The sequence below is a fragment of the Lontra canadensis genome, unplaced genomic scaffold (genome assembly GCF_010015895.1).
Source record: "Lontra canadensis isolate GAN:19392208 unplaced genomic scaffold, GSC_riverotter_1.0 scaffold65, whole genome shotgun sequence".
Lineage (NCBI taxonomy): Eukaryota > Metazoa > Chordata > Mammalia > Carnivora > Mustelidae > Lontra > Lontra canadensis.
Genome location: NW_022631059.1, coordinates 11663870 through 11685925, shown reverse-complemented (window position 1 = coordinate 11685925; position 22056 = coordinate 11663870). Strand labels below are relative to the sequence as shown.

At 41.4% G+C, this 22056-nt stretch overlaps 1 protein-coding gene across 8 annotated transcripts in view; it reads right to left on the bottom strand.

The window, feature by feature from the left end:
* STAU1 (staufen double-stranded RNA binding protein 1) overlaps nt 1-22056 on the bottom strand; it is a 56152-nt gene that overhangs the window by 24816 nt on the left and 9280 nt on the right. For 3 of the 8 annotated variants that reach the window (XM_032879017.1, XM_032879015.1, XM_032879016.1), the window contains exons 2-7: nt 20691-20761; nt 13319-13607; nt 11424-11548; nt 8243-8399; nt 6158-6296; nt 4335-4521 (exon numbers count right to left, since the gene is read on the bottom strand). In XM_032879017.1, coding sequence (XP_032734908.1) covers nt 4335-4521; nt 6158-6296; nt 8243-8399; nt 11424-11548; nt 13319-13523 — 813 coding nt within the window. In that variant the 5' untranslated portion in view covers nt 13524-13607; nt 20691-20761. Of the gene's footprint in view, nt 1-4334; nt 4522-6157; nt 6297-8242; nt 8400-9825; nt 9907-11423; nt 11549-13318; nt 13608-20690; nt 20762-22056 lie in introns of those variants that run through there. The other 5 variants (XM_032879019.1, XM_032879020.1, XM_032879022.1 and 2 more) reach the window with 4 other exon arrangements.

The window sequence follows — 22056 nt, the reverse complement described above, 5'->3', positions numbered from 1 at the left end:
GTCTCGCTCAGCATGTTTAGGAATGGATGACAAAGAGTGCTAAAATGATACGTAGGAGGACAAACGCAGCAGGCCTCACTCAAGACAAAGGAAAACTTAGATTCCCTAAGATGAAGATTTACAAAAGTGTCCAAAGGACCTATGTGGTCAGTGTTTAAGACAGAATAGATTTTATTCTACTTAAAAAAGTAAGTATGTTTTCTCTCTTTGTTCTTTTTAAGATCTCCAGAAAAGAATACAAGCCAAACAGTATCACTCCTTACAGAGCCTGAAAAAGCAGCTCAAAAATGAAAATCGGGTCCAACAGACCCGGAAGAACAATAAAAATCGAAGTCTCCAATTTTCAATTTGTTTAAGCCCCACCTAAATACGTCCCTGGCCCAAGTGAACATAAGACTCAAAACCATAAGAGCTGTGTGTATTTATTTTTACACAAGTACTATATTTTTAAAAAAGGTACAATTTTTTTTTGAAGTCTGTCTCCTACCACCACCACCAAGAGAAACTACTTTTAAAAACTTGATGCAGCCTTCAAGGCAGAAACTATGTGCAAACAAACACACACACAGGCACACATACATACACACAGAAGGCACTTCTACTGACTTAAACACAAACAGGATCACACTATCTACAAAATTACAGCTCTAAGGTTCTTAATCCCCTTTCTACCCTTATAGTGTGGGCCTCCTTTCATGCCTATGTGTACAGATCTACCACACCCTGCTGACACGAAGCTAGCTCCTGTTTTGTCTATTACAAATACTGTAGCCATTAGCCATCTTGCTCCTAGCAGCTCAGACACTGAATAAGTCATTCCTTATTACCATAAACCTTAGATTTAAAAACAAACAAACAAAAACCAAAAAGCATATTACTAACGCAGGACCTTTACACAGGCTGCTGCCATTCTTCTGCTTCTGTCTGGTCTCTGCTTCAATGCCGCTTCCTCAGAAAGAACTTCTCTGAACGCATCACCGTCACTCCAATTTAAAGGAGACATCTGGGGTGCCTGGGTGGTAGAGTCGGTTAAGTGTCTGACTACTGGTTTCAGCTTAGGTCATGATCTCGGGGTCACAGTATTGAGCCCCACACTGGACTCTACACTCAGCACAGAGTCCACTTGAAATGCTCTTTCCCTCTCTCTGTGCCCCTCTGGTTCATGCGCGCTCTCTCAAATAATAAATAAATAAATAAGACATCTGACACTCTCATAATACTTGCTACTTCCCACCCTAGCACTCACTGCACCCTGATGATTCTAATGTTAACATTTGTCAGCTGTTCAATGAAACCCCACCAGGGAAGCAACACGGCTGTGGTTTTTTCCCTCAGGGCCTAGCACGATGCCTATCGTCAAGGGACCTGACTGCATCTACCTTGTAGGCAAAACTGCTGTCTTTATTAGTCATGTTCTAGAGAAGATGAATTGATCCACCACACAATCACATGCCCTACAAATCGTCAACAGCAAAACAAACAATTTGCTTAAAATTATAATTTCCAACCCTGGCAGGCCAGGGGCAAACACAATGCTCACACCCTGTTGGCAGAGGTCTAAAATGATACCATCTTTCCAGTGGGGAACATGGCCATCTACACTGCCATGCATTTCCACTCCAGGTCCGTGGCTCATAAAAACAGTCTCAGACCTGCACAAAGATTTAACTACAACAGTGTTCTTCACTACCTATTTTCTAACACTCTGTAGCCATTAAAAAGTGCTCAGATGCCAGCTGAGTTTGAGTCCTCCCAGGAATTGTAAGTAATAGGCATGACAATGTATTCATGACAAGCAGTTCTGTGAAAAAAAGTGGTTACCATACAATATCACCTCACTTCTGTTAAACAGATGCATGTATTTACTTAAATATGCAGTGACATCCACCAAAATGTTTAATTTTTAAATTTTTATCGTTCACATGCATTAATTGTAAGTAAACCAAGTTAAAGATACCTTTTTTTTTGGTTTAATATTTTATTTATTTGAGAGAGAGACCACAACCAGGGGGAGCAGCAGGCAAAGTGAGAGGAAGAAGCAGGCCCCTTGTGGGGCAGGGAGCCAGGCATGGGTTTGATCCCAGGACCCTGGGATCTCAACCCGAACTGAAGTCAGATGCTTAACCAACTGAGGCACCCAGGTGCCCCTAATTAGATACCTTCTAAAAATGTCCCCCTTGGGGCACGTGGGACTCCAACTCTTGATTTCAGCTCAGGTCATGATCTCAGGACCCTAAGATCGAGTCCTGAGATCAATGCCCAAGTTGGGCTCCGCACTAGGTGTACAGCCTACTTGGGATTTTCTCTCGCTCCCTCTCCCTTTGCCCCTCCCAGCTCACTTGCACGTGTGCTTTCTTTCTCTTAAAATTAATTAATTAAAATAAAAAACAAAAACGTCTCTCTTCGCGTCCTGCTACCCACCCACCCAGGAGGCCTGGTAAATCACTGAGGCTAAGTGTTTCATTAATCAGCGCTAAGGAAGTCTCATCGGACTCAGTGATCCTAGCTTCTGCAGCACTGGTTATGCCAGTCTCAGCCATTCTGAAGGGCCCTGTCTCTGTCTCAAGGCACAGAGAACTAGAACAGAGGCTCGAGGGGATTCACCATCACTCTCGGCAAAGCTCTGTCCACGCGCCAGACGAACCCGTGAAGCTGAGCCCGGGAGAGTGCACCCCATCCGCCTCCGCCCCGTCAAGCAGGAGCTGACCGTGCTGCTCCAGGGCCGCGGGGTCCGACTGGAGACACCCAATGGGTACCTGCCCTTTTCAACAATGAGGGGAGAACTTCCAAGCAGGATTCAAAGTGGGGCGGCCGCCTAAGGGGGAAGCACTGAGAATACTCGGGACCGGGGGCTTCCCAAACCCTGACGGACCTTCAGAGCTACTCCGGGAGCACATTTAAAAGGGAAAAGAAAAAAGAAAAAAATTAAGGAAAGCGAAAGACAGACTCCTCTTAGAATCATGTGGGTTAGACCAAGGAACTTTTTTTTTAAACTTCTCAAGTGGTTCTGAAGCAGACAGCCCACATACCAGCGTTCAGCGATCGTTTAACAACTGCTGGCTACGAAAAACTGAGAAGTAACTACCCCATCTGACTCCAAGTACATTAGCACCAAAGTGAAGTAAAAAAATGCAAAGCCTCCAAAATGACTCAGATGATACTACCTACTGCCTCTGACAAACCTCACCAGTGAGAAGCTTGTCCCTTTAACTCCATGAAATCGCCCTCTTCTAAATTACAGTCCCTTCTTTTACTTGGTCCTCAGTGGACCCTGGAAACAGATCATCTGTTTTAAAATGTGTGACACACCATAAAGAAAAAGTCAGACTTTCTAAGACTATGTTCCTATTCAGTCACAAGGTGTCACAGAGATTTAAAAAACCTGGCCCCCAAATTCTGACACTCTTCTCATCCAGAAGTAGGGTTCTTAACATTGTCAATGTACTAAAAGCAACTGAATCTGTACATTTAAAACAGTTAAAACTGTTGAATTTATGTGGTGTGAATTTCATCTAATTAATAAAAAGGGAGGTTTCTGTATTTCCACCTTTTGAGTCTGGACTCTGTGCCTCCTTGACCTGTAAAATATAGCAGAAGCAACGCTATGGGGATTTCTGGGCTTAGCCCTTAAGAAATTGGAAGCTGCTTCCTTTCCTGTCTTCTAGGATACTCGCTCTTAGAAGCCAGCACCATACCATGAGGATGGGGAAGCAGCCTCTGCTCAGGTTAACAGAGGAACAGAGGTACTCGAGCCAGAGCCCCTGCTGAGCTCCCAGCCGATGCGAGCACCAACTTCCAGCCGAGTGAGGGAGTCATCTTGAAAACGGATGCTCTGGCGCCTGCGGAACCACCTTAGCCAAAGCTATGGGGAGCAGAGACCATCTCCCGTGCAGAGCCCTGCCTAAACTGCAGATACGTGAGCAAAATAAATGCCAAGAGGTGTTAAGCCACTAGGTTTTGTAAAGGTTTGTCATGCAGCAAGAGGTACAACGTAACAGAGCAGGTGATCAAAAAATGGCTATATAAAATTCTCTGAGCTGGTATTGTAACTGCAGTCGATTCGGACAAGCACGATCTTCTGCACCGAAGAATTCATCCACGCACGTGCTTCGCAATTCAACTGAGTCACAATCTTCCTACCATGTTCACTCAAAACTATACCACGGAGGAAAAAAGGCATCTTTCTTGCTAAAACATTTTCTTAAGGGGGTGGTGAGAGGCCAGAAAGCTACAGAGCACAAAATCACGTACGCTACCAAACAGCAAACATTGCAGACAGCTCTCAATGCATCTTCTCAGAAAAAGCCCCCAAGAGGATGCCTCTCCCCACGCACCTGCTCGCCCAGCCGCCTCCCCTCTGGCCTCTCGGGCTGCGGCTCACTCTGCAGGGTCCGCAAGGCTTTCGCAGCTGCGTCGTGTTTTGCGGCCTGCCTTGTCTTGCCTTTCCCGTTAAATTGCTGTCCTCCCACGGAAAGCTCAACTTGATAAAGTAAAGGTGGTACTGGAAATGGGTAAAAATACCTGAAAGTAAAAAGAGGGTTAGCAGAGTTACAACCTTAGATCGTTAAGTCACCTGTATGTTCCTCCCTGATAAATTCTGGGTCTTGCCCTCATCACGGGTCCTAAATCACATCAGGCTTCCTTGCCGTTAAGGACTCCTCCTCAGTACACACGGAGATTTCGTAGGCTTACACCGGATTAGAACTGGCACACAGGATGAGCAAATACTATTTAGGCAACAACCTTATGTTCCACAGAATGGACTAGCTTACAGATTACATGAGTTCAATTTGTAATGCTAAACCGAATTTACAAAATCTAAAATGAATTAGGCTTTGCCTGAGGTAGAAAACTTAACTTGCTCTTTCTCACATCTGAGAGTCATAGTTGCCTGTCTCCAGAAAAGGCTGGGAATTTTTTAACAAAAGTTTCTTGGTTTTTTTTTTTGTTTTTCTTAGAAAGGGCCCTCATTTCTGAAAACCCCAACAAGTCTCTACAGCCTGGCAGAGCCTGGCTTCTCACATTTCAGAGCTTGTACTTTTTACATGGCTTTGCCTCCATCCAAGTCAGGCAGGGAATGAAGACTTCCATTCCGATCATCAGTCTATACACTAACGTCTGGACTGCCAACAGGAGGTTTTTAATACGTGAAGCTTTCAGGGTTTCAATTAGTATTTTACTGCACCTGTACTCCAAGGCTATTACAAAGCACAGAAGCCCAAAGTCAAAAAGTACTCAATAAGCTATAATTAGCAAATTTAGGGGTGCCTGGGTGGCTCAGTCGGTTGGGCATCTGCCTTTGGCTCAGGTCATAGTCTTGGGGTCCTGGGACTGAGCCCTGCATCAGGCTTCCTGCTCAGCGGGAAGTCTGCTTCTCCTCCCCCTGTCTCTATCCCCCTCTTCTGTTCTCTCTCTCTCAAATAAATAAATAAAATCTTTAACAAAACAAAACAAAACAAAAAAACCAGGGGCGCCTGGGTGGCTTAGTGGGTTAAAGCCTCTGCCTTCTTCGGCTCAGGTCACGATCCCAGGGTCTTGGGATTGAGCCCTGTGTCGGGCTCTATGCTCAGCGGGGAGCCTGCTTCCACCTCTCTGCCTACTTATGATCTCTGGCAAATAAATAAATAAAATCTTTAAAAAAACAACAACAACAAATCTATGGGTGCAGAGAATCTTAGTGTTGTAGGAATCGTGCTCAAATTAACAAAGCATTTAAAAAGGTGATCTTTAACCAAATTTTCTCAGGTCACAGCCACACTGCTAGTGAGGAATACGCTCAGACCCTTGCTAGAGACAGTTTTGTTTTTAAGGATTTTATTTATTCATTTGTGAGAGAGAGAGAGAGAGAGAGAGCGAGCATAGGCAGGGGAGAGCCAGAGGGAGGGGGAGAAGCAAATTCCCTGCTGAGCTGGGAGCCTGACATGGGCCTCGATCCCAGGATCTGGGAATCATGACCTGAGCTGAAGGCAGAGGCTTAACGATCTGAGCCACCCAGGCGCCCCTAGTAAAAAGTACCAGCACAATTAAGACTGACTTTAACGTTTGGCAAGCCTGCAGATGACCAAATCATGATGTGCTCCACAGTCTACAGACTTTATTCTTCTGTGTCAAATATGAGCTGTATTTTCACCTGTATTTAAAACAAACAGATACATACCTCGGGGGATAAGCACCTCCTCTCATGTTGTAGTTGTAGGTGGACTGCATCCGAGAGTATGGGTCGACAGGCTTGTACATGGGTTTTTTTCCCAGTCTCATGCACAGTGCATTTAGCTCTACCGTAGGGGTTATGCTTTCTGCAACACAGAATCAACAGAGAGAACTGGCTGTTTTCTGACACGAGAATGACGGTCACTAAAATCAGAAAGAACAGCATGCTTTCTACTAATTGGACTCACAATGCATTTCATGAAAGGATCTAAGTACTTCACTGCTAGGCATCAGGTCAGGAAATCCAAGAATCTGCTGTGATTTCTAGATATTAATACACAGTCAACAGCACAAAATACACCGTAAGGGCTACCAGAGGGGCAACAACTAGCACAAGATGTTATCAGTGAAAGCCACTCAATTCCAGTTATTAGAAATCAGTTCTAGTGCACATCAAAATCCACGATTAAAATAAATCCCTTATGACTGTCCAGATCATTTTACTGTTTGGGAATCCTTAGCCAATAAAACTCTGTACTGACTTGCTGGGTTATTGCCTTACATTTAGAAGTAGGTTTATACACACTATTTCACAGAATGATGCGCGTATTAAGTACTAACTGGACGCAAAGCACTGTGCTAAGGGGATACAATTCTTGCCCCAGAGGATTCAAATAACACAAACACTCTCAAAAACTACTACACAACAGGATGTGTGCCATAAGGAAAGGTGTGGAATCACTGAGGAAGAGACAAGTAAATTGTATCTGGAGAAGACAGGTGAGGGTTGCAAAATATTCAGGTATTTCCAATCTCGGTATTTACATTGGGATTTGACCTATGAGAATACTTGTAGGAAAATGAGTTCTGTTGCCATATAAACAAGAACAAGTAAAAGTTACCTCAGAATTATCAACTATAAAAATGCACACTGTTCATAGTCTAACTTTTTTTTCTCTCAGTTCATCCAGTTCATAAACCATAAAACACATGTTAAAAAGGAAACCCAGGCTGGAAAGAGTAGTGTCAGTGCACAATCACATCTGAAAATAACACTTTCACATCAGACACAGAACAACACTAGCAATGGCAAAGTTCAACTTAAATGCACACAAAAGTCCACTTTAAAATGCCTCTTTAGGATGTATGTAGAGGAAAATAAAAAATGACTTGATTCTGTACTGTAACTGGTTCAACTAAATTTAGTACATGAATCAAATCTATAAGGGTATCCTTGGGTTTGCACAATCAGAGGGTCACAGAAGTAACCAGCTTCTCTCTTCCTAACATAAGGATTTTACTTCTTATGTGATTCATACAGTTGCATTTTAATGTAACCTAAATCATCTTAAGAGCAGTTCAGACCCAGAAAATTTACCTGCAGTAGAGAATGAATCTGAAACACCACGAAGAAATTAAAAGCAACAAGAAAGGTGTGGCCAAGATCCCTCGGATTTCTTCCTGTGTAAGGGACTGGGACAGCTTGGTGTGCCTGACAGATCGTAGCCACTCCCACCCACCGTGGTATGTCAGTGGTTCCCACGCGTTTACCAGACGCTCTTCTCTATTAGTCTTCTCCCAGCTTGGGTCCCTTGTTTGAAGAGAGATTATCTACTAAAAGTATTTAAGTAATAAATATTTAAGTTATTTTCTCATTCTGTTTAATGATCAGGAGACATGTAACTGACAGTCAGGGTTTCTGGTCAACGTCTTATAACTGGTATTTCCACACAGGGTTGAAGTGATTCCAGTTAAGGCGTACATGCTTGGCAATCTGTACAACCCTACTGAGGAACAAAAGATATTTTCACTAAGCTTTTCTGAAACCCTGAAAATTGTTTGGTGACACCCCCTCCACCTCTCAGGACCTTCTTTCCAGATCCTCAGGAGTCACGGGACCAGAGATTGGGAACCAATGCTTTAGATTTCGAGTATGGTTAAGGATTCTGAAAAGGTAAGCGTTTGCCACTGGTAGTGCAGAAACTGTGCTTTCAAAGTCAACAAGTTAGTTAAGAAAAAATTCATATACATACTGAACGGGTACCTCAAAACACACTTTTGAAAGGAACCTGTCTTGGCCCACGCATAATACCTGGATTCCTTCCTTCGCTACGAAAAGGGCGGACTATGGGTTTAGGAAATTTTGTTCCTTCCAAAGCTTTGGCAGCAGCTGTGTGCTGGGCTTTTTTAATACTAGTTCCTTCAGCTTCCCAGTGCTGATCTCCAAGTGTTAGCTGTACTGTAAACACCTACAAATGAAAATTGTGAGCTCTCAATTCATGAAACCTGATGTTGACTACAGTATGTCACTTGGACCTTGAACATTTCTTAGGACCTTGGTTTAAAAGGCCTGATCATTATCTTGGCAATTTATCCCTTCATCCCCATTTTCTGTTGTTTTTATAAACACCAAAAAAAATATATATATATCACTGACCAGCATTGAATAGCATTCTATGACAAAACTAGGCTTTGAAAAATGGGGGTAAGCACAGAGATTAAGAAATGTTTTCCTGCATATTAAATATTAGACACCGATTATTTGGAAGTCATCCAAATAGAAGCTGTCTTCCAACTATTTCTCATGGAAGAAATACAGCAAACTTGATTTAGACACATAGTAGTATCTCATATAAATTTAGACATTTGTTTTGATGTTCTCATGCATGTGTGGTCTCTTGTGTGAAAACACAATCCCCGAAGGACAAAAACTGGCATAAATTTGGGAATGTCACCCAGGCTCTTAAAACGCTGCCTTCTGCTTTCCTAAGGCTTTATTTTATTATTCAGACACTCCCTCCCCCTTCAGAAGAAAATCTGATCCACAGCAAGCAAAGATCTAGAAACGTTTCTGAACTCAAGGAGGCATCCGACACAGCATATTCTGTCTTCAGCAAATGCTGACAATGGCAAGTCTCTTTATTCCTTTTTAAGCATAAAGGTAACCCAAATACATACTCCATTCTTAAAATTAGGTTATGTTAATCCTATCAGAACTGAATTAATACTCGGTCAAAAAATGTGACCCATCACACCACAGTGCTTCTCTAACTTTGGTGCTCATCCAGGATTTGGACTGCCCAAGGATTTTGACTGAGGAGTAAGAGCGGAGACCGGAGCAAATGTATCTTTAGTAAACTCCCCTCGTCATTCCGACGCACGTGAAGTTTGAGACTCACTAGTGTGGACTTTAGCAAAACCAACTGGAGCTTTTATTTTTCTGCTTTTCTTTATCACTAACTAGCACCCTGTTGCATCTACAAATAATCTACATAAGAAACGCTGATGTGAATACATCCACATCATCTGAAAATGTCTAGATCATTGAAATTGGGTGCCTAAAGGGATGGGTGCGACTTGCCTTCACAGCCGATTTTTCTTGTAGGTCTTAACTTCAGGATTCCCCCAGTACACAGCTTCCACTAAAGGGGAAAAATAAAAAAATCCTCATCCCACTGAACCCTTAGGGGGTCCCCTGAATTAATGCTGCAGTTCACAAGGTTATTCATTTAGCACCAAGAGCACGGACTCAAACCCACGGCTAGCCCGAGCAGCCAAAGAGCAGGTGCCCGCAGCGCTGAGCAATCCCTCGGGCAGTTCATGATCCTTTCATGGAAAGACACTGAGGGGAAAAAGCTAAAAAAAACAAAGAGTTAATTTTATCAACAGTCTTGCCTTTCTCCAGCACTTTCCCCATCCGCACTGTTGCCGCTCTGCTGCCTCCCATGTGGAGGGTTGGTAGCGAGGTTACAATCTAGGTTTTAATAGAATTAAAACGATATCACTCCACTGACTTTTTAAAGAGTCTAACAGTCACCTAGGAGGGAGTCACTTTTCCTCTTTCAGTAACTTGAAGGTTTAAAAATGGCGGGGAGGGGCCAGTTACAGATTGAACACACAGCCAAATTACCTACAGTACCACTAAAGTTTAAATGAAAAAGTACACATTTCAAAAAATACCAAAAACATTTAATAAAGGGAATCCCAAAGTTAAGGTCTGCAAAAAAAATCCTGTAGCAGAAACAGAATAGTTATAGAAAATCACTAATTGCCTTCCAAAAGTAAAGAAACATTTCAAATATGATCATGCTTTAGAATGTTAAAACTAGCTTCACCTGAGTGGAAATTTCTGTGTTTCTTAAATGCGTAATGATAATGACTACCATTTCTGAAGCACTCACTAACTGCCAGGCACCGTGCTCCACACTTTTAACATATAGTCTCTCATTTAATTCTCACAGTAGGCCTATTTGGGTAGGTATTATCCCCATTTTACAGAAGAGGAGACTGAGGTTCCAAAAAAAGTAGTAGCTTGCCCAAGGTCACACAGCTAGAAGAAGCTGAGATTTATACCCAGATCTGTCTCACACCAAAGGGGACTCACCTAACCACACTTTGGTGCCTACTTAGGACTGTGGCTGATGTTACTTTTAGTCACACGAAATGGGAAACTTGATTCAAGGCTTGAGGTTTGCATGTCAAGAAAAATGAGGTATAAAGAGACCAATAACTCATCCTTAATTATATTATCTTTATTGCAAAGCTAGGATCAGAAATAGGAGATCCGATTCCTTCTCTCTGATACCATACCCTCTCTCACACTGCAGCTGCAAAGATAAAGCCAGATATACACACATTTAAGTTACAAGATTTACATTAGCAGAGATATCAAACAAGCTTCAAAGACTGAGGTCCTGAATAAAAAATAGTAAAAATTTAAATTCCTGTCAGTCTTCCATTCTCTAAGGTATGGGGAAAGGCAAGGATAAGTGAAATCAGAGACTACCCAAAGGACTCCCTCTGAGACTAATTTCTAACCCTCATCTTCAAACCTTTTACCTGGATTGCTAACAAGTGGCAGAATGGATTTCCTGTTCCCCTCCACTCCCTGCCCGGTCTAAGGTACACGTGCAAACAAGCAGGAAAGGAGTCAGAGGCAGGCTATAGCCAGGAGGCCCAGAGCCTGGAAAATTCACAGGAAATCATTCACAGGTGCTTGGGAATTGTCTCTATTGAGAGTCCTAAACACAACCACACACTAACTGGAATTTTAAAAGCCATCCATCCCAAAAAGAAGCATGTCTTTCCTTTGACCCATTCTGCAAGGATGAAGAGAAGTGACTTGCCAAAAATCTAGACTTTTGCATCTCTGGAAGACAGCCTCAGTGGTTGGAAAGTACATATTCTGAATCACAGCACCACTCGGAGCAACATAAAGACAGAAAACATTCCTGGTGGGTTATAAATGCACAAGCAGTATGGACAATATTTACCTTACAGTGAGCTGGACCTTGCTCACGCAAAAGCTTATACTCAGGCTGAATCTTGTTGAAACGGGCTAACTCATTCACAAGACACATTGGGGTTTTCTCTTTGGGGTGTGCCATGCTAGAAGGAACTGAAAAATAACGTCAGAGCAATAAAGTCAACTAGCAGTGTACAGTACTGCTGCTCTCCCGGGGATCAGAAGAGGGAACACAACGGTCTAAGGAGGCAGGGCAGCAGCGACACTCAGCTGCAAACCGCGCTGGGCCGCCTGCCTAAAGGCATAGCTGGGGTCTGCTCTGAACCGGCCCAAGCCAGGGACCCCAGGAGAGGGTGTCTTCCAAAGAGAGAGAACCATGGCAGCAAGCAAGATTTGAAATCAGATGAAGCACTGTTATTATAACCAACCACGGGAATAACACGGAGGTCTTGTGAGCCCAGACACACTCGTTACCACAAGAGCCGTCAGCCGGACCCTGTCGGTTATTGCACAAAGCTCAACGTGCCAATGCCATTTCTCAAACAACGACTGTCATGTTCCACACGGCTACCTTCTCGTTCCTGGGGCATCCCCTAGTCTTATCTCCAGAGGCTGCCACCCTCAGACTTTATCTACTTCTGAGAATTACACAAGTTAAATAAAATAAAATGGCCTTGGCAGGCAGGAGTTTCACAAAGTGAGTAGGATGTGGATATAAGAACACATTAGATGAAAACGCAATAAATTCCACAGGACTGAAACAGTCTGTGACATTTCCTTTGAAGATGGTCTCCAACGGCAAATTTGGGGAAAACTGAACCTGTTAGGTATTATGACAAGTCAAGATGGCTCTCTGGTGAGCCAGTCCAAGGAAGCCTAGAGGTAGGGTGAGAGATGCCATGCAGCTGAGAGGGGGAGAGCCAACACTCTAAGAATAGATTTATAAAGTAAAGGAAATGAGAAATGGAGGAGGAAATGCAAGGGAAATTGTCAGGCACAAGGGGCTGAAAGAATTTGTTACAAGGTGACTCTGCTATGGAGACACCCACGCTGGCACCCCATTTAATCGGTTTTGCCACTCTGGGGAAGGGTTGGGAAGCTGAATATTGTTTTCAGGATTATTTATTTTTCAGGTGTTTCAAGTCTTTTCTCATCAACGAGCACATTTATTTATAAACTTTTTTTTTTTCTAAACTAATCTCTGCACCCAATGTGGGGCTCGAACTTACAACCCCGAGATCAAGGGTCGCATGTTCTTCAGATTGAGCCAGACACATGCCCCATCAACGAGCACATTTAGTTCATCTTTATTTTCCTAACAGTCAGATTTAAATGCTTCTGAACTTATTTCCTCTTCAAAATCTGTGCTTCTTTGTTCAATTTCTGATTGGTCCTCACTGTGATTTCTGAACTACCCCTGAAATCACAACTTAAACTTACTTGTTCAAAATAAAAATTAACAAATGCCAATGCACTCTCTTGCTTTCCGGTAAATATGGCTGTTCCCTTGCTTGGGATATAATCTTACAGACATTTAAAACAAGGGCTTACAAATACAAGAACTCTTTGTCAGTTCTGGGAAATAATTTAAAAAGCAGAATTTTTCCATACAACAATACAAATCCAAAGTGGTATTTATTCAATCCTTTCCGCTGGCCACCACTTTATAATAAGCTAGGTTTTATAGTTCAGTTTTCAATTCCCTTTCTTAACACTTTGAAATGATCTGTCAACTCAGGCCTCTGACAAACCAGTATACAACCGAGTGTTTTACCTCTGGAATAAAACAGCATGGGTTTAAAAATTTTCTTCTGCTTCGTGAAGGTAATGTGAGAGCTCCCTACATCTCCAATCTACTTATCAGATCAAAAAACAGGGTAAGAAAACATTTGAAAAAGAAGACACTTGGATTCATACGCTTACCTGCAGCTGCACTGGTGGGTGTAAGAGATGCAGAGGGTAAAGCAGAGTTTTGAATAGGTCTACCTGCATTTTCAGAGGGCAGAGAGCTAGCAGTAGAAGGAATACTCATCAAAGGCTGGGAGAGAAGAGACTGGTTCTTGTTCAGTATTTGGCTCCCTGAGAGAGCAGCAGATGGGTTCTGAACTTGCACTTGAACTTGAGACATGGTCACTTTCAACAAAAGTGAACAACTGCAGGTAAACAGCTTTCAGTGCAGGTTAATTCAGTGCTATGAAGTCTAAAGTTCTACCTAAAAGTTGTAAGGGAAAGAAAATAAAAAGGTAAATTATAGAGGAGATATGTAATTGCCAATATTCAGTCAAAACTGGCATCACCTACTCAAGAATGAAAATAGTCCCATTGAGCTTGTAGCTCCGCTGATGTATTAGAGGTGGGTTTCCTCTCCGTACACAGTGAGGTCTCTGGCCTTGTGATTTTCTGATACTGCTTTTAAATGACTTGCAATACCCATCTGTTCTGCATTATTTATTTTAAAAAGAGCATCAGTAGAGTTTAATGATATTCATGGTTGAATATTAAGAATTACAAACTACAGCCTATGTTCAAAATGGCCAATTCAAAAAATTGGAAGAGGCTTTCCATACTACATGGGATACAGTAAAGATTGCTGGCCTCGAAAGTATCAGAAGCTGAAAGCGCACTGGATTCCTGAGACCATTAATGGGTGAATGTCACCACTGCTTCCACCAAAGGGCCATGTGCTCAGACTGGCACCCTTACAGCTTTCCTTTAGGCTGACTGAAGAAAGACAGACATTTCTCACTTTTGTTGTTTCTTTTTCCTTATGACAGTAAAAGATCTTTTTCCTATGAGGTTTGTTGAGATGCTCTCATTAGTTACACGCCCCAAACAAAATTTGCATCTACATCAACATGCAGGATCCCGAGAAATTATTTGAATAGTAAAGAACATTCTACAGTGTTTTTATGATTAAAAGCCAAAGTGGAGAAGATGAAGAAGAGAGGAACAGATTTGACTGGTATTTTCACTGGTGCGGCTGGGGAGTGGAACCCGGGGAGCAGAGGAGACGGTTTACTTCATCTTCTAAGTTCCAAAGGCATTATTTCTAAATACACTTAAATTCCTTCATAAGTCAAAAATAAGGACAATTCTGCTTATGTTCAGGGTCATCCTTCAAAAAGCTGAAAATGTTTAAGCAAGTCAAGAGTACCCCCAAAATAACCAATAGCAACAAAGAGTAGATAAAGATAACCAAAACAGAAACCAGCAAACAAACCAGAAGTTCTATGACAGGGGCGCCTGGGTGGCTAAGGCATTAAGCGCCTGCCTTCGGCTCAGGTCATGATCCCAGGGTCCTGGGATCGAACCCCACATTGGGCTCTCTGCTCAGCGGGAAGCCTACTTCTCCCTCTCCCAATCCCCCTGCTTGTGTTCTCTCTCTCACTGTGTCTCTCCCTGTCAAATAAATAAATAAAATCCTAAAAGAAAAAAAAAAGTTCTATGACAGAGTAACTGTTACTTAATTTTTGAAAAAGTCTCGGAATAATTTTTAATTAAAGCTGGACCTTCAGAAAGAGATGCACGACCAGAGCAATTCAGCTGCTTGGGGAGTTCTGGCACACTCTCTTGCTGAGAGCAAAAAGCACTGCAAAACTAACAACAACCCAAACACCTCAGCTCAAACATGACTTTGGCTAGAGAGACAGAGCATCGCCTTATTCAGCAAAATCCCCCACACCGCAGTCGTTCCTTGTTCACTTCTGGAGTCAACACAAAGGAACAAAGGAGATCCACTAAAGACTAGGTAACTGCCCTGGTGGACAAGTTGCCAACATCAGGAAACAACCCCAGAACCATCCAGAAATCAGCTAGGACCTTGTTTCATTGTTTTGATGTCCTTCAGCTGCCAAAATAGAAATATTTCTCTCTCAATGGCCCCCAACACCTCCTGTACTCCCTCCTCCCCTCTCTTTCTAAACTCTGTCTTGAGGGCATTTTTCTACCAAAAAAAAAAAAAAAATCATTTACAGTGTACTCACAACTTCACATCACCAGCCACTAGTCGCAAGTCAAAAAATAAGCCAAAAATAAAGTGTCTGCCCCCAGGGCCTACCTGCATCCCTGAAGCAGGAACCCAATCCTGCCCTGGGCGGCTCTTAGAGTATGAGACTGGATGAATGAACTAAATTTAGAAAGGGTGGGGCTCAAAGAGATCTTTTTCGGCTAATGCTGCCTCCAGCAGGCCCACAGCCAGCATTTCCAGTCACAGACATAAATACACAGATTTTCCAGAAGCTAAAAAGGGTACAAATGGCCTTTAATTAAGACTGCCCCAAAAATGTTACCTTCAGTTCACCTGGAGTGATGTCTGTATAACAAGTTGAAACAAGTAGTTCAAAACTGCAAGGAAAGATTTTCTAAAACCCTAATAAGGCTGTACAGGTCTTTAAATCTCTAATGCTCACCATAACCAACACCAAACTTCAACAAACAGTACCCATTAGCACGTGAGTGCTCCCATGTGTGTTTAAGCCTGAAAAGAGAACCTACTGCAGTGGTTCTGACGAGGGGACAATTCAGTGCTTCAAAGACTGCTCTGGATACATTACTTGGTTGTTACCAACTGGAGGATGGGAGGCAGGAGTTACTGCTACCTAGTGGACAGGGGAGCTATGGATGCTGTTTCAAGTACACATATACAAACCCACAAAATAAGATCTCACTAATAAGTAGCTTATATTCTTAGGAAAAGAAAATCCCCTTTTTATTTCAAAAGGCTGTAAAAAACTGGGGCTGTTATTTTACCCAAACAGACACTCTTCTCCCAAAGAGAAGCCAGGCAGTTAATATAGTTATAAATGGGATAAAATATATTATTTACCCACATAACTTGAATAACAAATAAAGCTTATCACTACTGCTATTTATAGAGTGCAGAGCAACATTCAGGGGAATCAGGGAATTCTGGAGATCTTACTTCTGTACAAATTTAGCACCTGTTGCTCAACAGTACTACCCTGTCCTGAAGATTAAATCCTTACCTGAAAACATGTCTTTTCTTCTGAGGCTATCTTTAAGGACTACTTGCCACCAGATAAGTTAGGGACTCCAAAGAGATTAAAATGATTTATCAGTCTTCTTATAAATGAACAGTATTTTACACACAGTAAAATTAGGTGGAAAACTGAAAACACAAAGACCAGCTTTCCTTAGCAGTGGAAACAGCTTTAACTGTTAAGCCTGTGTTGTGCTGCTATCTCCCTGCCTCCTGCCTCCAGCACAGTTGAGAGGGCTTTTGGTTTCTCTTATCTCTAGAGCTTTAGAAACCAACCTAGGAAAACATGTTCATCTTATTCTCAAATCCTCATATTTACATAGCATATATAAGCACTGGAACACAGAGGTGAGAGGACAGAGTCACAAATATATATATGTATATATACATAGAGTATATATAGAGTAATACATATATATATACACATAATATAATATATTTGTATAATATGTATTGAGTAATACATATATATATACATATATATATACATATATATATTTGTGTGTGTACATATATATACACACACACACACACACTTTTTTTTTTTTTTTTTAAGACTCCTAATTCCAAGCCCCAAGTTTGGCTTGGTGACACAAAAATCTTCTCATAAAAACAGTCTCACTTTGGCTAGCAGCTTCTGTTTCACAAGCGTCACATACTTTTTTTTTTTTTTAAAGATTTATTTATTTATTTATTTGACAGACAGATCACAAGTAGGCAGAGAGGCAGGCAGAGAGAGAGGAGGAAGCAGGCCCCCCGCTGAGCAGAGAGCCCGATGCGGGGCTCGATCCCAGGACCCTGGGATCATGACCTGAACCAAAGGCAGAGGCTTTAACCCACTGAGCCACCCAGGTGCCCCAACGTCACATACTTTTTAATGGGTTGTGGGAAGGGGAATATGGACACATGAATTCTACAAAAGCACTTTTTTTTAAGGTATTTTCTATGCCTAGCATGGAGCCCAGTGTGGGACTCAAACTCATGACCCTGAGTTCAAGACCTGAGCTGAGATCGAGTCGAATGCTTAGCTAAATGAGCCACCCAGGCACCCCTAAGCATTTTAAAAAATTATACATAATGTGTTAAAAAATGATCAGGCACAGGCGTGTCTGGGTGGCTTGGTCGACTAAGTGTCTAACTCTTGATTTTGGCTCAGGTCATAATCTCAGGATCGTGAGATCAAGCCCCAAGTGGGCTCCGCACCGGACATGGAGCCTGGTTGGGATGCTCTCTCCCTCTCCCCACTCTTGAGAGGGCTTGCTGTCTCCCTCTCTCTCCAGAAAAGATAATCTGCAAAAGTGATGAGACACAAATGCGAGTTTCTCACTCGGCGGTGATCTACCAAGACTAGGGCATACTGAGTGCCCCATTTGAGTGATCTGTTTAATAAACAAAAAGATAGATTCTTCTAGAAATAGTTTACAGAACTATCTACAAGAGTGCTTAGTCTTATTCACTTTCAGCTAACAGATGTTAAATCTCTGTAATATGAAAAAACTACTTCAATTATGGAAAAACATCATTTTTAGTATCTAATTTGTAACTAGAGTAATACATGACTTATAATAAAGTAGCTATACTTTTGTGTTCAACACATCATTCCCCTTTGCAGTAAGGGGATGATATGTTAGAAAGAAAGAAAGGAAGGAAGGAAGGAAGGAAGGGAAAAGAAAAGAAAAGAAAAGAAAAGAAAAGAAAAGAAAAGAAAAGAAAAGGAAAGAAAAGAAGAAAGAAAAGAAAGAGAAAAAAAGGAGAAAAGAAGTCACCCCAATTCTGGATAAGCTAAGATAGCCACAAACATTGTCCTCCATCAAATCTTATGTAGCATGGGTACATAGACACAAGAGCACTCTAGTTCCTTGCGAGGATAAAGCATCAGCTGTATGAACAGCAATTTCAGGACAGTATATTCATTCAACATTCAACAAAAATTTATTAAGCATCTACTACATGTGAAACCTCAAATGGCATATTGTACATTCTCAAGTGCTAGAAAAAATCTATTTGTTAAACTTCTCCTCAAAGACACAAAAAGAGATCTGTAAGCAACCAAATGTAAAGCTATTAATCTGTTCTCTAGGTTTCAAGAGGCTCCACTCTCAGAGAAACTTTGTCACCAACAATAAAAAAGCTAAGGAATAAACCACATTTCCTATAACAGCCTTGGAATACACCTAAAATGCCCACATCATTCCTTTACATTCAACAGTTATTTCTAAGACCCTTTTTGGACACATCTTTCTGGTTGCAATGTGGTTTTATGTTTTCTACAATCAAACTCACCCCGCGCCCACAATCACCACCACACCTCCCTACCTTCACCCCCGCCCAGCACCCATCATCCTGGCTCTGATCCCCAGGACAGGAATTCATTGACTCCAAACATTATCTAAACACCCATAAGCGGGGCAGCCACAAATACAGAAACATGGCAATCACTATACTCCTACATAACCATTTCCAAATAACAATGGCAATGTCAAGCAAATAATATCCAACAGCAAGCCCATACATAAAATTACCCAAAAATAAAAAAGGTTTTTTAAAAAGAAATATGGTCAAACTTCTTAAGACAGAGAGAAAAGCAAAACAAAAAGACCACTATGTACTTGGTGTTCAAAAGAAAGACAGGACAAGTAGCCCTGAGGAGGCACAATCACTTGTAAGACAATAAAATCATCCAAAAATAATGCCTGGAAACAACCCAGGCTGCTTGAGATCTTTGCATCCAAGTGACTCAATGTGGCCCCTGTCTCACACTTGGCTCGGTGCCAAGTGGGCAATGGAAGATTTTCTTTCTACACAAATGGAACCACTGGGTGGTCCATTTAAAGAAACACTTCCTAAAAGAGAATTCATTATTAATTGTTCATCCTGGAAAAACCACCATACCAAACTGTACACTAAAGCGAAAAAAACTTCACCTCTGCAGCCTAATGAGCTGCAAACCTTACTTTCTTTTCTAGCATTGCAACCTTACCAAGCTCTCTTCTTCCATTCCCTAGGAGGAAATCTTTAAAATAACTAAAGTCAAACACATATTATTTTTTGCGAACATGGAAGTGTTTTTAAAATCTAAACTTATAAAAACACAGAGAAATACCTTAAACCAACTAAAATGAGTGACTATTCATAGCAGCACTGTGTAACCGATTCTTAAATAAGAAGGGGCTTAGTTCAATGTAACAGTTAACTGGCGTTTCCTTCCAGAAAAGGGAAATTGTACTCTGTAACCATGTGCCATCTACCTAGAAACACAAGTGCATTTACCATCATCTTCATGCAAAACAGACTAGAGCCAAGACCCAGTTTCTAAGAAACCAGCCTTGCTGCTAAGTAGCATCCAACAATGTTAAATCAGATCAAACTTCTGAGTTGTGGCTTTTAGTTCTACTCCCAAACCAGACAGCAATTATCCATCCAATTCTTGGCAGTCCACTGCCTGGTGCCTCAGTTTCCCCAGAACACTCTGTTAAAGGCTGTAAGGCAAAGCCTCCGCTGTAGCAGTCGCAGAGCTATAATAGTGAAGAAATTCCGAGGCCTGGTATGGTAAGAGTTTAGTCCTTTGAAAAGAAGAGCACTAAATAAACCTGGTGTAAACCCATTCATTGAGTCTGGTCCAACTTCTCTGATTCCTTATGCTTCAGTTTCCTCATTCCCAAGGAGAGTTGGGTTTGAGCTGTCCACTACTCACCGCCTCCGCGATGGTACGGCGCTGTGCTTTCAGCTCTCAGAGGGGATGTGCTAAGACACAAGGCAGTACTGGCAGAGGCAGTGTATTCTGCAGTGCCTTGTGTAAAACTGTCAAACCCTCAACTCTTAAAAAACTTTTGGTCTAGATGATCACAAGCAGCCAGCAGTAAATGGAACGGATTCATAACCCTATCTCATGACAGAAAACAATGTTGGATTATTTCCACAAGTTTGAAAACCAAGTTTCACATAAACAATCTGAGAAATCAAAGGCAACCTACAAAAGCTGCTGTGAGCAAGATACTTACCAACCAAGTTATGTCTAATGACAACTCTAGTGGCCAATTTTCACGTCTCGACATTCCAAGTACACGGCAGTGCTGGCTAAAGGGTTTTACATTCTTGCCAACAACCTTCCTTCCCTGCATTTACTTTCTAATTAAATCTCAAGAGTAAAAAGAAATTCAGACTGCATACAATTTCTTCTCGTTCTCTAACATTCCAGCCAGAAGTAAAAGTCATTTTCCATACAAGTCATTCAAGAATTTAAAAATATCACAGATTATGAACAGTTCTGAAATTACAGAGCCAAATTATGTGTACCTTAAAAAGAAGTGCTCCAGGAATAATGCTGTTTTGGTTCAGTTCTGAGAGGTTATGTGGTTAGGAAACTCCTAGAAAATAAGAAACAATAATTTACTAGAGTAGATAATTTCTGACAATGAAGATATATACTGCAAGTTTTGGGGAAACCTAAGCTTTACAAGTAGGGAGGTTTCTGAAAACACGCTGTCATGGCTTGAAGCAGCACACTGTAGGATCCACGTAAGACACAAATGCCTGGGAACTGGGTAGAGCACTTGCGGAGATATGGCCACAAAAGAGAGATGAATACCCAGAAATTAATTTTAAAGAAAGAAACTGGGCATCATACACGGTCTGATCATACAAGTGGTTTTTAAACTTACATGGTTTTTCCCTCATTTAACTACCAGTTAAATATTTTATTCATAAATGTCCTTACCATGTACTTGGTCATGCAAATACAACTGCATGGGAAAATTCACACAGTATAAAATTTACATTTATATTTATATTTATAAAATTTACAGTATAAAAATGTACTTTATACACAAACATTCTTATATTAAATTACGAAATACAAAAAGCACATTACCTCTAGTAAATCCAAACCATAATCATTCTTTAGAACTGGATTTCAGGCGACATTAGAGTTTAATTCTCAAACTCTCAGATCTGATTTATCTAGAGTGATCTTCCTTTTCAAAGGGTAGTACGAGTGATCCTTGAACAACGCAGGGGTTAGAGGTGCTAACCCCCCGACCCCACACAGTCAAAAATCCATGTATAACTTTTCGCTCCCCAAAGACTTCATCACCTATAGCCTAGCTGGCAACCGGAAGCCTCATCAATAACATAAACAGTCGATTAACACACATTTTACATTATATGTATTATATACAATACTCTTTCAATAAAACTAGAGAAAAGAAAATATCAACAAAATCACAAAGAGAAAATACATATACAATACTGTACTGTATAAAAGAAGTCCGCATATAAATGGACACATGCAATTCAAACCCACGTTGCTCACAGGTCAACTGTAGTCAGTAACAAAGACGATTCGTTACCTTGAGATGCCTTTTGCATTTTTAACAACATAATTTCACTTATTTCAATTTCTCACTGTGACTGTGATTTAGAAGATAAAAGTAGCTGTTCGCTGCCCAAACAATTTCAGAAATAAAACAATAAACTCTAATTTGCTTTACGGTATTTTGAACTCAAGTCCTCCTTGTAAACAGCATACTAATAACTTCCCAGTCTAGAAGTCTGTTGCTCCGTAATCTCACCCACTCACAAGACTAGCATGAATGGAAACTGGAAAAGGCCTCTGAGCAGCCCAAAGACATTTCTAAGACCACCCAGGGCAGCTCATGCCTTC